This window comes from Astyanax mexicanus, chromosome 10 (assembly GCF_023375975.1).
Source record: "Astyanax mexicanus isolate ESR-SI-001 chromosome 10, AstMex3_surface, whole genome shotgun sequence".
NCBI lineage: Eukaryota > Metazoa > Chordata > Actinopteri > Characiformes > Acestrorhamphidae > Astyanax > Astyanax mexicanus.
Window position 1 is genome coordinate 28399597 of NC_064417.1, and position 15051 is coordinate 28414647.

The 15051-nt window shown below is 37.3% G+C and overlaps 1 protein-coding gene across 1 annotated transcript in view; it reads left to right on the top strand.

Moving 5' to 3' along the window:
* The window catches only part of col23a1a (collagen type XXIII alpha 1 chain a), a 225211-nt gene that overhangs the window by 198851 nt on the left and 11309 nt on the right, over positions 1-15051 (top strand). The window contains exons 12-22 of the mRNA XM_049483808.1: positions 6887-6913; positions 7009-7035; positions 9051-9104; positions 9773-9835; positions 9936-9980; positions 10756-10833; positions 11755-11808; positions 11919-11963; positions 14572-14652; positions 14764-14817; positions 14962-15027. Coding sequence (XP_049339765.1) covers positions 6887-6913; positions 7009-7035; positions 9051-9104; positions 9773-9835; positions 9936-9980; positions 10756-10833; positions 11755-11808; positions 11919-11963; positions 14572-14652; positions 14764-14817; positions 14962-15027 — 594 coding nt within the window. The remainder of the gene's footprint in view (positions 1-6886; positions 6914-7008; positions 7036-9050; positions 9105-9772; positions 9836-9935; positions 9981-10755; positions 10834-11754; positions 11809-11918; positions 11964-14571; positions 14653-14763; positions 14818-14961; positions 15028-15051) is intronic.

Below are 15051 nucleotides of genomic sequence, written 5' to 3' on the forward strand. Positions count from 1 at the left end.
AAAGATGGGCTGTTCAACAAAACAAACTTACCTTAAAAAAATTATTAAAAAGTTATCCGGATGAGATTCGTTTCTCAGGAGGATGTCAGTGAAAAATATTTTACACTTCTACTCAGTGATAAAACTCTTGCATCTGGACGGCAATTGAAACGTTTTTTTTTTGCTTTCTCGGTCACGACATCATGTTCAGTAGCTCCTCCATTTCCACTTATTGTGTTTATATGGATCTCTATGTAAACATGCACCAATAGTTTTTAAGGTAAAGTAATTAAGCTCCGTGGCAGTGGACTAATTGCTATTTCATGATAAGTGAGGTGACGAAACCCAGAGATGTGAGTCCGGACAGTAAGAAGTTTACAAATAGTCACCATTGGTCATGAAGGTCATGGCAGTATGGCAACATATTCCTTTTTTGTGTTTTTCTGAAATCATTAAATGGCCAAATTATATATATAGAGCCAAAAAAACTATATGTTACACGCAATATTTGGAAAAATGTCCATTAGCAAATTGCATATTGACTAGACATTTTTTTTGCAGAATCCTGGGTCAATTTTCTTGGCAGAAGTGGTTCACATAAATATTTAGGTTCCAAAGCTTAATCATATCTGGCCCTTTTTATTCCACAGCCACCACAGATGTATGTTTGTGGTGTTTGTCCTGTTGGAAAACCCAGTGGTGTCTAAGTTTTACCTGTCTAGAGATTGTGCCGAAGAATCTCACTCCATTATATTAGTTGTACTGACAGCAAATAATCTCAAAGCATGATACCACCACCACCATGCTTAACATCTGGTTACATTTTCTTGGAGTTAAATGGCATGAAATGTATTTCTTTATCAGTCGTTTCATCAAAGGATTAAGCAACTTTGTTGACAAACAGTTGCAACCCTATCTTCACAATATCCCTTTATCTCTTTGTGAGCTTTGAGAACATGTTAAGTGCATGATTTCAATTTTGCATCCATGACATTCACAGCCTCATGGCTTTGTCCCTGGCTTCCACAGACGGGCTCGTAAATGTTATGCTCCGCGAGGTTAAACACACCAGGGGAGCTTCACGGACACACTCGTAATCTCAGCATTCAGCATCAGTGACCCAGAGGCTTTAACAGAGGAAAGGGGGCAAACTCAGTTCATCAGACCCCTTAGGGGCCTCCAAAACCACAGCCCTTGCCTAATACACTGTGACTTAAACAAAGCTAAACAACAAAAACCTAGATTCAGAGGATTACGACTCATCTGGTTTCGGTAAGGACTGTCCACAGTGTGTCTCTACTACCGCTGCATGTCCCGGGACAGGCTGAAAAAAGCCCGGGATCAGCAGTTTTCCCAGGGCTCTGAACTCGCAGGCGCACCCCTGGGCTCTGTCTCGCATTGCCCTCCAGATGAAGCCGGTTCCAGATCTTTAAGGTTACACGAAGAGCAACAGTGCGACTGTGGCAGCCTGGAAATGCTTGGATGGTAATATGCAGCTGGCATGATGACTACAGCAGCAGTCTTTTGGCTCGAAGAATAAAGCAACGGTTGACATCTGAATCCCATAAAACGGTCACATGTTGCCAGCTTTTAGAGATACCATCAGTTGATACGTATGTCTGTGCAAATCTTATGATCCATAAAGACAGGGAGCAGAAGAAAAGACGCTTTCTCACGTATATCATGCAGAAATGAGCCATAATTGGATTTTTTTTCTGTGGGGTGGTGAAAGAGTTTGAGCGATTACTGCTTTAAATTTGCGGAAGCAACAGATAAACTTGTTCCAGTACATGAATACATTGAGAATGATAAAAACTTAAAAAAAACTCTACAGATCAGCCATAAACAATATTGAAACCATATTATTGCCTTAAAACAACTAAAGGCATTAACAATGGTGATATAGTCCCAATGACAACTATTAAGGCGTGGATATACAGTGGTATGATATTTTGAATGATTTTTCTTTATACATATTTGGTTGTTCAGATCAGCAATTTCAGTTACAGCTCTGGAAAAAAATAAGAGATCACTTAAAAATGATGAGTTTTTTTGATTGTACCAAATTGAAAACCTCTGGAATATAATCAAGAGGAAGATGGATGATCACAAGCCATCAAACCAAGCTGAACTGCTTAAATTTTTTGCACCAGGAGTGGCATTCAGTTATCCAAAAGCAGTGTGTAAGACTAGTGCAGGAGAACATGCCAAGAGGCATGAAAACTCTAAATACACACCAGGGTTATTCCACCAAATATTGGTTTCCAAACTCTTAAAACTGTATAAATATGAATTAGTTTTCTCTGCATTATTTGAGGTCTGAAAGCTCTGCATCTTTTTTGTTATTTCAGCCATTTCTCTTTTTCTGCATATAAATGCTCTAAATCGCAATATTTTTATTTGAAATTTGGGAGAAATGTTATCTGTAGTTTATAGAATAAAATAAATGTTGATTTTACTCAAACATATACCTATAAATAGCAAAATCTGCGAAACTGATTCAGAAACTGAAGTGGTCTTCATTTTGAACTGATTATGCCTTCAGAATTATGTTTTTATTTTACCGTGATTTAGTATTTTACGCAGATTAGTCAATTCGTCTTTGCAAACTCTCAAATGTGTCCAGGTCTAGTACTTGAATACCCTGATACCCTGAAAAACTCTACAGATCAGCTGACAATATAAATAAAAAAAAATACTGTATCTAGTTTCATTATCTACTCCTATCAAGGGGTGGATTTTGCAGGCAGCAACATTCACAGAATAGCCAGTTGTGTCAAAAGCAGGAAAGTAGGCAAACGTACGGATCTGAGACACTTTGTGTCTCAAGAATTAAATTGTGAAAATTTTCCAAGCATCAGGCAGGATTTGTAGAGTGATCAGTACCTACCAGTACCTATTAGTTCTCCAAGAAAGGTCAAGAGGTGAACCAAGAACAGATTCATGTGTACCCAACATTCTTATTAATGCTGATGGAGGCACCCTACCTCACAACTTACAGGTCTAAAAAGAATCAGCTGCTAACGTTAATTTTGGTACCAGATACCACAGGACACCTACAGAGATCTTGTACTCAAGTGGGTCAGAGCTGTTTTGGTGACATGAGGCAGGTGGTTTTAATGTTATGGCTACTCAATGTTGTTTTGTGAGTTTTAGCTAGCTAAAATTTAGTTTATTCATTTATTTACACTGAAAAACAATGGGAGTTTGGAACAACTGGTCAATAGAGAAACTATTAGATCAATTCGTTTTAATGGTTATAAAGGTTTTATTGTTTTTTTCATACAGAAACAATGAACATGCCAAAAAGTCATGGGATAGCAGTATATAATTTGATTGTGAAGTGTTACCTCAGGGTACAAGTTAGGAACACCCACCTGTATAAGTTGTTATATGTTATGAGGTTCTTGTGAGTAAGGTGCCATTAATAATGGGAGTTGGAGTGAGGAGTGAGGTTTGATAGTATGTACCAGATAAAATAGGTATATAACATTTCTTGACCCACAGTGTCTTACGTGTGTACTAGGAAAACATCATAGAAAGCTAATATATTACAACCCACAGTGGTAATATATTACCAACCACAGTAGATGGTAATGATGGTTGCCGGTGACATATTCCACAGGTCATTTTAGCATTCTGTAGGACATGGCAAAAGTCATAGGATACATGGGATACTAGTTCCTGTCCCATGATACTTTGGCATGTCAGTGTATCTTCACTGTTTTTATTAAAGAACTTCAGCTGCTGGTATTTTCAAGGCTAGGATTTAGTAATACTCTCAGACAGGTCGGCTACCAAATGTGAGGAAAATCCTGGCACTGCTGACCATAAATAAACCACAAACAAATCTGTTACGGCAGATCTGGACGCTGTCTGGAGGCTTCACAGTGTGGGCAGCCTATAATCACATAATGTTGATGCACAGAAACGTAGCGGTTAGCTTGATGTCGAAAAGATGCTTCTTCAAAGTTGCAGCACTGACCTTGTTTCAGCAGCTCAGATCGACCATAGTTGCCATCAGTCACATGATGTTTATGGAAAAATCTTTTTTGGAAGGGGCTTTGTACTCTTTCCGACAGTTTTCCTGTGAATAACACAAACGGTTTTTGAGTTCCGTGCGCTTGCATGTGTTTGAGGTTTGTTTTTTTATTGTTTCGCAGAGTTTGCTCATGAACTGCAGGTCAAAGATAAGGCACACTTTCTCACATACAATCTGTATACTATGTTCAATTGTTTGTGGACACCCCTTCTAATAAATGCAGTCCTGTGCAAATGTACACACATTATTTTAAGTACTGCCAATATAATAGAACTCTGTGTAGCAGAACCTTTAGACACAATGTATGCAGAAATGAAGCTCTGGAAAAAAAAGAGACCACTTCAATTTCTGAATCAGTTTCTGATTTTGCTATTTATAGGTATATGTTTGAGTAAAATGAACATTGTTGTTTTCTTCTATAAACTACAGACAATATTTCTCCCAAATAAGTTCCAAATAAAAATATTGTCATTTAGGACATTTATTTGTAGAAAAAGAGAAATGTCTGAAATAACAAAAATAAAATCAGACCTTAAATAATGCAAAGAAAACAAGTTCATATTCACAACGTTTATTAGTCCATAAATCAATATTTGGTGGAATAACCCTGGTTTTTAATCACAGTTTCATGCATCTTGGCATGTTCTCCTCCACCAGTCTTACACACTGCTTTTGGATAACTTTATGCCACTCCTGGTGTACATATTCAAGCAGTTCAGCTTAGTTTGATGGCTTGTGATCATCCATCGTCCTCTTGATTATATTCCAGAGGTTTTCAATTTGGTAAAATCAAAGAAACTCATCATTTTAAGTGGTCTCTTATTTTTCTCCAGAGCTGTATGTAGTCAACAAAACAGTGTTTGGCTCCCAAAATCCCCTAATGTAAACCCAACTGAGATGACATGGTGATATGGAGAAATGGAGATAAGTGTTTTTCATAGGGCAGCAACGAATTATTGTTCAGCACCTCCAGGAAATCCTTTAAGACACTGAGAAAACTATTCCAGCTGACTGGGAGTATAAAAATTTACAAAGTGAAAAAATCATAAAAAGAAAGAAAACACATTGAATGAGAAGAGGTGTGTCCAAACTTTTGACTGATATTTATATATGTCACTTGGAAGCACATTCTATGTTTTACCCTTTCAGAACTGATGGCATCTAATGATAAAGAAGCATTACTAACCATTGTAGTCCTAATTTTGACTGTGAGACATGCCCTTTATACACAAGACTGACATAAAACAAAATCCATTACAGCTTTTACTCAAAGCTCACAAACATAAAAGTGGATTCTGAAAAACAACTGACCAACTGTGCCCCCCTGCAGCTCTGTGATCAGACTGATGTTAGGCAACTTTACGATTCAGACCTTCTAGCTCTGTGATTTGATGTATAAATGGAGCAAAGAAAAGAAAAAACAATGTGAGGAAACCAAACCTATGCGATCTCTCCATCTTGAGTGCAGATGTTTGAGAAGACGTGAAGAAGCCCTGCCTTGTTATCATACCCCCCGCGTCCGCTGCCATGGTTCTGCTCCCAAACCCGCCTCATTAGGAGATCGTGGTCAGCTGAAGTGGAGACAAGATAATGGATGCCCCGTAGCATCAAAGTCAGATGCATGAAAGATTGATTCTGCCAGGCTTTTCTGAGAGCTTCCCTGGTCTCGATCCTTTTTTATGGGGGTCCCAGAGGAACGTTTTTTGGTTTTGTGTGGTTAAGAACCAGCATTTTGAAGCTGAAGTGACAATAGATAATATAAATATATATATGATATGATTGTATTGTTTTATTGAGTGTAGAAGTGAGGACTGCTACTTGTCCACATTCAAAGCAGAAATGGTTCTGAAATAAAATTAATTAGAACTTATAAACTTATAACTGTAATGAATATAAAAATCTGTCTATACTATACTATAGTTGGTTGGTGTGGCGCTTTACAACATGCGGGAGACTGGGGTTCAATTCCCACTCTGTGTGTCTGCTTTGCACTACACCAATAAGAGTCCTATAAAGAACAATAAACAAAAAACGTATTGTTTTACAATGTTTTTGTTTAATTGTCTGATAATGCTATAAAACATAGATAAGACTTTTTAGACATACAGTATAGTGTATGTAATAAAGGATGAAGAAGAAAAAAATGTATTGACAGGCTTAACATGAAAGTTGTGTTTTACTGTTGGAATCAAGAGAGATGAGCCAATGAGAATCTACTACAAGACACACAGTGAAACACTGACCTCTAGTGGACGTGCAAAATACACACATCTCTGTACAAGTTACCAATGGTGATACCATTGTATTTAGTATAGGCTCAGTTTTATTAAAATACTTTACTTTTAATGATTCTAAGTATTCTTCCTTTTCACAAGGGTTACTGTACAGAATCTGGTTGCAAATTTAAATTCACTTAATACAACAAACTATTGCTATTTGGTTTATAGACTAATTACCTAATTACTAATTTGCCATACTTTTGCAGTACCATTTTCTTTTTCATTAAGAGAAATTGAGTCTGTTTTGGGTTTGAACAAGTGTAGGTTCAGTTTATTCTGAACCTGGTGGATATGTGAAGGGCCGGGTATGGAAAACCAAAGGGTGTGGCCCCGGTTTGTGAAAAGAAAAAAAAAAAAAGCCCAGATTTGGACTAAAGCATGGGCAGGCAAATTTTAGCCTGGAGGACAATATTTCTGCTACAGTTTGTGCTTTTCCTGCTGAAACACACCTGATACCTGATTCAACTTTAACTCTTTATTTACCAGGGTTGGTAGATCTGTTAGATCACTGGATTTCATGGAGTGATACAACGGCATTAAAATATCTCCATTAATCTCTCTCCCCGTTCTCTTCTTTTCTCTATAGGGTTCTCCTGGTCGTGATGGATTGGAGGTTTGTGCTCTAGCTTTCATACAAAGACACCAAAAACAACTGTTCATTTATATCTTCATCACAGTACAATTAACTTTATCTCACTCCTCCCACAGGGACCCAGAGGCTTACCAGGAGATCCAGTAAGAAAGATACTAATCCTGCTCTCTCTTTTTATTTTTTTTTTTAATGAAGCAATCGCATAAATATAAGGTGCACTCCTTTGGGTCCATAATGAACCATGTAGTGTATAAAACATTTGAATATTTCTTTATCCTTTTAATGATTTACAAACTATGTATGCTATAAATCTGTTGCATACTATTGATTATCATTAACAATATTCCACTGATTCCAAACCAATGATTGTAGAGTCAGTAAATCAGTTACAAATGTGAAAATCATATATTATATAGCATTAAGCATTAATTTCTTCAATGAAAACCCAAAAATCAGTGTCTCAGAAAATAAAATATTATATAAGACCAATTGGTACTTTTGGCAGTGTGGGCAGTGTGCCAAGTCCTGCTGGAAAATTAAATCTACATCTCCATAAAAGTTGTCACCAGAGGGAAGCATGAAGTGCTGTAAGATTTTCTGGGAAAACACTATACTGATTTTGGTCTTGATAAAACACAGTGGATCAACACCAGCAGATGACATGTCTCTCCAAACCATCACTGATTGTGGAAACTTTACACTAGACCTCAAGCAGCTTGGACTGTGTGTCTCTCCACTCTGCCTCTAGAATCTGGTTTCTTGATTTCCAAATGAAATGCAGAATTGACTGATGATCAGTGATGGTTTGGAGAGACATGTCATCTGCTGGTGTTGATCCACTGTGTTTTATCAAGTCTAAAGTCAGTGCAGTTTTTTTCCACAAAATCTTACAGCACTTCATGCCTCCCTCTGCTGACAACTTTTATGGAGATGCGGATTTCATTTTCCAGCAGGTGTTGGCACACTGCCCACACTGACAAAAGTGATTTATAGGTATTTACAAATATATGACTGAGTAGTATAAATTCTACAAATGTTTGGCTAATTTTGATATTCCAATGTCTTTAATATCCAACTCTATATCTGAGAATCTGTGCGTTTCTGTATTTTTAAACATGAAAATGTGGCCCATGACTTTTTGAAGAATTATTAGTGAGATTCCTGTTAAAAAATGCAGTTTAAACCAATATTTGATTGTCAGGGTGGTTGGAAAGCTGGTCATCCAGATGTCAGAGATTTCTTATTCAGGAAAGCTAGCTGGTTAACCAGCTCTTGTACGGCATAGTGTTTGTTTCAGTTGATTTTGGTCATAGTTGTTTATGCTAGTTGACCAGCATTTTCTGAACCTTACAGTTAACATTCTTAGAACTTTCAATCTTTCAAGTTTTCTGGATGTTTATCTGGATGGTCTTATTAAAGGTCACATCAATTCTGTGAATGTTTAATATTTATGTGAGAAACTTTCTAATACTGTTGTGATGCAAACTACTATTGTCACACGTTTTCAAAACGTTCCTGGAGGATTATTTCTGTACCATTACAAGCTGCAAAATTTGTGTAGCTAGTCATGTTGGTCAACCAGCTTGAGTCAAGCTTTGACAAAACCATCAATCCTTAACAAAACCATACCTTTAAATGGTCAAGACCAAACCTTCTCAACCACCTTAACCAGCTTGCCAGGCTGTTTATGTATCTAAGAAGTATTCATTAAAATAAATGTGTGTGTTATTCTACTCAAAGTTAATGAAGCAGAAGATTGAGATAAGCCTGAAAAAACATCTTTAGACCTCCATTCTGTGGAACAGCATCAGGTCTTCCTCAGTACAGTAAATGTGAACAGCATGCAGATGTTTCATGCTGGTGTTTGTGAGACTGTGAAAATCTGTCGTTGGTTTTCAGCATCAGTCGTCCTCAAAAACAAGTCTGATTGTTAATAATGACGCCTCACGTTATATGAGCGCTCGTTAGTGGCCTAATGAGGGGATGAAGGCTTTTTGTTTATTTGAAGTTGCCCTGATATCCATTAGTGAGATGAATAATGTGTGTATTAGTGATTGTGAGTGAGAGTGTAAGTGTATTTAGTGTGTGTTTGTGTGTGTGTCATTGTGTTCACATTGTGTCTCAAACTAACACCTCATGGTCCCTGGTGGTCACTCAGGGTGAAGACGGTCCGCTCGGTTATCCAGGCCCTCAGGGACCTCCCGGGTCTAAGGTCAGCGGTTCATTTTATATTAATTTATTAATTCCTTCATTTATTCTGTGCTGTGTTACCTGATGAATCCCTTTCATCCACTTGAAAGTAATGACCTCCTGCTTCTGGAATGATTCCTAATGAAGAACTGCAAATCCCTCCCACTCTAACGGCCTGATCTCACTCCCTTTCATCATCTCTTCCTTCTTTTATTCTTTTATACTACATTCCATTTTCTCCCTCTCCACTGTTCCTGGTTTTCTTCATAGACCTGCTCTTGGATTGGTGCAGCTGTTCATTGCATTGCTGTTCATTTTGTTCCTTTTCATTTCTTCCTCTTTCATCTTTCAAGCTGCACTGCAAACACACTTACATGTTTTTCCTGTTAAAAAGAAAAGAAATGGGCACTGAGTGGTCCAGTGGTTTAAAGCGCTGCCACTATGATTGGGAGATCGCAGGTTTGAATCCCGGTCATGCAGCTTGCTGTCAGCTGCCAGAGCCCTGAGAGAGCACAATTGGTCTTGCTCTCTCTGGGTGGGTAGATGGTGCTCTTTTCCCTCATCACGCCAAAGAGTGATGCACTCTTAATGAAAAGGAAGCACAATATTCAATATGGGTGCCAGACTTCATCCTCTCTCTCAGTGGCCTGGTTGAGAAATGATTTTAAGGGATATTTGTGTGTTTTTCAGGGAGAACAGGGTGATCCAGGATTTAAAGGTGAAAGAGGAATGGACGGCTTTCCTGGGCTGAAGGTAAACCTGGACGGAGAAATTACTGGTTTAAACTAATGGTTGATAGCAGTTGTTTTATTTACAGTATATCTTAACTTGACTTGGCTGTATGTTTCTTTAGGGTGATAAAGGAGATGCTGGAGAAAGTGGACTGCAGGGTGAAATGGTGAGTTGAGTGAAAACCACTGAATTAAACACTGAGATTAGCACAGTGAAATAATATTATTTACAGCTCTGGAAAAAAATAAGAGACTACTTTAAAATTATGAGTTTCTTTGATTTTACCAAATTAAAAAACTTCTGGAATATAATCAAGAGAAAGATGGACAATCAAAAGCCATCAAATCAAGCTTAACTGCTTGAATTTTTGCTCCAGGAGTGGCATAAAGTTATTCAAAAGCAGTGTGTAAGACTGGTGGAGGAGAACATGCCAAGAGTTATTCCACCAAATATTGATTTCTGAACTTTTAAAACTTGAATATGAATATGAACTAGTTTTTTGTGCATTATTGAGGTCTGCAAGCTCTGCTTCTTTTTTGTTATTTCAGCCATTTCTCATTTTCTGCAAATAAATGCTCCAAATGGGAGAAATGTCTGTAGTTTATATAATAAAACAACAATGTTCATTGTCCTCGCACATACACCTATAAATAGCAACATCAGAGAAACTGATTCAGAAACTGAAGTGGTTTCTTAATTGTTTTCCAGAGCTGTATAATATTAGTTGTCATGAAAAAATAAAAAACAGGTCCACTACAGGAACAAACAAAAATATTTAGATTTATTACTATTTGTAAGTTACAATTGTAGACTTTTTTGACAATAAACACAAATGAATTGAATTACTTCCAGCTGTATGTGTTTATTTATTTATTTTTTTAATCCTGATATGAATTGTTCTTGACCTGACTCCCCCTTTTTGCTGTATTTAATAATGGCAGGGTCCTCCTGGTGAGAAAGGTGCACCGGGCTCCAGTGATGTCATGGCCTTCAATGACAAGCTTCTAGATGCTTTTCAGGTAAATGAAGTACAGATACAAAGAAGGCAAACTACTTACAGTACAATTTTATACTTTAACCAATAAACTCAAGCACATATTGGCCTTTTTTCCACTGCAAACCAATTTTGAAAATAGAACCTTGTTTTTAGACAAGGTTACATCTACTTTTACTATAAATACATTGTACTTTTCCCCGGCAGGCAATCCACACCATCAGTGTCTCGGTAATAGTAATAAATGCATGGAGTGACAGTTATGATTCTCTCATCCATCTAACATCAAGAAATCATTTTAATAACGGGTGTGTTTCTGTGTTTAAATAATAACCTGCATTCAAAATTATAGCAGAACCAATTATGCATGCAAGCACCCTTACGCTGAGTGTGAATAATGATAGAAAGCTGAACTGATTGAATTGTTGCACCAGTTGTGGCACAAGGTCACCGAAAAGCAGTGTGAAAGAGTGGTGGAGAGCATGCCAAGATGCACGAAAGCTATGATTAAAAATCAAGGTTATTCCAACAAATAATGATTTCTGAATACTAAAAATATTAGTATTTTTGTTTCTAAATGAACATTAACTTGATTTATTTGCATTATTTGAGGTCTGAAAGCCCTAGAAGCACTTTTTGTTATTTTGACTATTTTTCATTTTCTGAAAATAGATGCTCTTAATGACAATATTTTGATTTGATATTTGGGAGGAATGTTGTTAGTAATCATTTTAGTCAAATATATACCTGTAAATAATTAAATCAGAGAAACTGATCATTTTGAAGTGTTTCTTTTTTTTTCCAGAGCTGTATTCAAAAGTGCAGTTAAGATTTCCATAAGTTGAACAAGATGACTTTTTGATAACTATGAACATTTGAACATTAAAATGAAAAAAAAAAAAAAAAAGATGGAAAAGCTCATACAATTTTATTGATTTTCTTATAGGGACCCCCTGGTCCTCCAGGACTTCCAGGACCACCTGGAAAGGATGGTCACAAGGTGAGCTAAACATGTTCTGAGTAATGAGTTTAAAGACAATGATAGCTAATTATGTTTAATTATGTTTGATTACCCTGTATAACATTGTATGTATCCTCTTGGTAATTCAGGGAGAACTGGGACTTCCTGGACCTGCTGGACTTGACGGCGAGAGGGTAATATTTTTGTGTACATTGTGAATCACTTAAATATTTGAGAAATTTTAACTAGACACTGAAAAGCCAGAAGACATAGCAGTATGTACATAGATTAAATGTTACCTCAGGTGACAGCTAGGGACCACCACACACAGTTGTGGGATGTTAATTGTAAATGAAGTTAATGTGGCATGTGCTCATGGCAAGGTGAGGTGAATTATGGGACCTTTTCCTCCAGCATGGTACTGGCAGGGGGTTCAAGCATCATAAATGTAATCATTTATACCACTTTTGTTGGTTAATTTTGGATCAATGCTTTGAGAATTTTATTGTAGTTATGTCTAGAGAGCAGGATGTTGGATGATTATCACAACCCTAACAGTATGGGCTGGAGCACCATCAGTCCAAAGTGCACTCATGGCTGGCTTTAGGCATGGCATATAATCTAATTAATCTGCTATATTTCTACAGGGACTAGACCAGCAGTGTATACATGTATTGATTTGCACAGTTGTGTCTGCAATTGGTGCAACTTAAAGTAACTAAACATTAGAACGGTGTGTTAAAATATTTAGACATAGGCCTAGTCATAATCCCACTTTATTTCTACCGGTTTTGGAGTCAACATGTGACATTTTACAAAAAAAAAAAAAAAAAAAAGTGAAAGCAGGTAAGACATGAGGCAAAAGGTAAAAGAGCTTTTTATTAAAAACAGGCACACATTCTAAAAATGTTATAATAAGTATATCACTGGGAGAAAATGGACAAAGAAAGAAACAGAACAAAACATAAAAAACACTTTCCTTCTCTGAGTTACAAAATAGCTAGCTAGATCATAAACCAAACTGGCAAGCAAAGCAAACTAAACTAAACTCCCCTAGCCAAAAAACAAAATACTACAGTAGAGACCTACAAGGTGTGAAATGTGCATTTTTGTACCTGCCTGAAACCCCAATGGGTACAACCACTCTTACAAAACAAATTAGAATCTACAGGTAAAATATCTTAAAACTCAACACATCCTTGAAGTATAAAAACTCATTAAAACAACTAAAGGAACATGTTGGTAAAATACTCCAATAACTGGGTAACTAATAAGCAAAATAATTTATCAAACTAAAGATAGCAAATGGTAACAGTCCGCTTTCTCCAGCAGCCATCTTGGACTGTGCTTTTAAAAGTTTGGCTCCTCTCCCAGTACTCCAGGTCAGGCTTCCCATTGGTCAACAGTTGGAGTCAGCAGCACTAGATGCAAGATCAAAATGTTAGGCACACAATGAACATAAATAAGCACATTTTAGCAACTGCAAGCACATGCCAGACGGTAAAGATTGGCAATTGACCAAACAGAATCTCCTACACAACAGAACCTACAAAAAAAGTATTTCCAAAGGAAAGATCCTAAAAACAAATACCAAGACTGAATAAGTACTGTAACAAACACCCTACAAAAAGGTAGGTATGACCCTAAACCAGGCATTTCCAAAAAGAGACACTAGAAAAAAAGTCAGACCTGATGAAATCCAGTCTTTTCAAATGGAAATTTAACATTGACTCAAGTCACTGACTACAGTGTTGGACTTCACCGAAAAAGCTGTATATACACACACGACAAAAACAAACCAAACAAAGCAATTCCCTACTGACTTAAATACACAACAAAGAACACATTACAGTGGAGAAGTTACAACAAAGGAAGGACTAAAAGATTAACAGACATTTACTTCAGGTTTTTATTTAGGAATCACAATGACATGGTTAAAACCAAATGGATAAAACAAAAGAAACAGAGCCAGCCCAAGGATAACCACAAAAGAGACTACATCGCTTGTTGGAGACAGGGCAAATTTCTTAACCTTGAAATGCAACTTAGTCAAGTCACCTAGGTCAACTTCAAAGGCACAAACAATCTTATTAAAAGTTAACTACACTAAATTAAAGCTAATTTTCCTGGCCAGAAGAGACATACATGGTTTAAAACATACCAAACAACTCACCTACCTGAAACCCCAGTTGGCACAAACAATCATATAAATAGTATAAAACCAAGTTAGAATCTACAGATATGCTACATAAAACCCCCAACACAAATCCCTGAAACAAAGAGTAAAGCAAAAGTAAAACAATATAAAAGAAAACACTGTTCAAATACCCAACCTGAGCAGCTCTAACACAAGCTATTATAAACCAAACTTGCACCAACAACCCTCTCTTCCCAGCAAGCCATCTTGGACTGCATTTAAAAGTTTGGCTCCTCCCCAATACTCCAGGCCAGGCCTCCCATTGGTCAACAGTTGGTGGAGTCAGCAGCACTTCCTGTGGCGGGAGACCTAGAGAGAGAGAGACAATCAAAAAACTAAACAGAGGGCTTGAACGCAACAGGCCAATAGATTGTTTGTATAGTTTAAGTGCTTTACAATAGTTTTAAAAGCATCTCAACTGTTTTATTAACCTGATCTTAAATGCATTTCTGATGTAAATTGCTGTAAAAAAGATAGATTGATAAATTGAAGATGCAGCTGCAGCAGTAAAAGGATCAAAGGAAGCTCATGTTTGCCATATGAGATTATACAGTAATAAAACAGACAGATGATCATTTTTATTGTCTTTGCTTGGTTATGATTAGGGGGAGAAAGGCGAGGTGGGAGACCCAGGCACTCCAGGAGAGAGAGGAGAGAAAGGAGAGATGGGGCTGTCCGGTCCAGCTGTATGTAATCCTTCCATACTCCATCATCTTCATCATCCGCTCTGCTCAGCGTTATTGATATTTCTGCAGCAGTGTGTTTATGTGTATAAAAAACACCTGTTTGTTTCTCAGGGAATGGACGGGCCGAAAGGAGAGAAGGGAGACAGCTGGCTGGAGGACAATATGGTCAGTGCTGAAGTGCTGCAGCTGTGATTGAGCAGATTTTATATGTTTATTTGTATTGGATATTGAGATGTTTACAGCCCGTCATTATTGTTTGTAACTACGAGCGGTGGACGTCTCCGTAATTGCGGTTATATTTGTGTCCAGGTTCAAATGATTTCTCAGCCAGGACCACCAGGACCGCCAGGTCCCAGAGGACCCCCTGGATTTATGGTGAGTTACTTATATTTAAGGTTC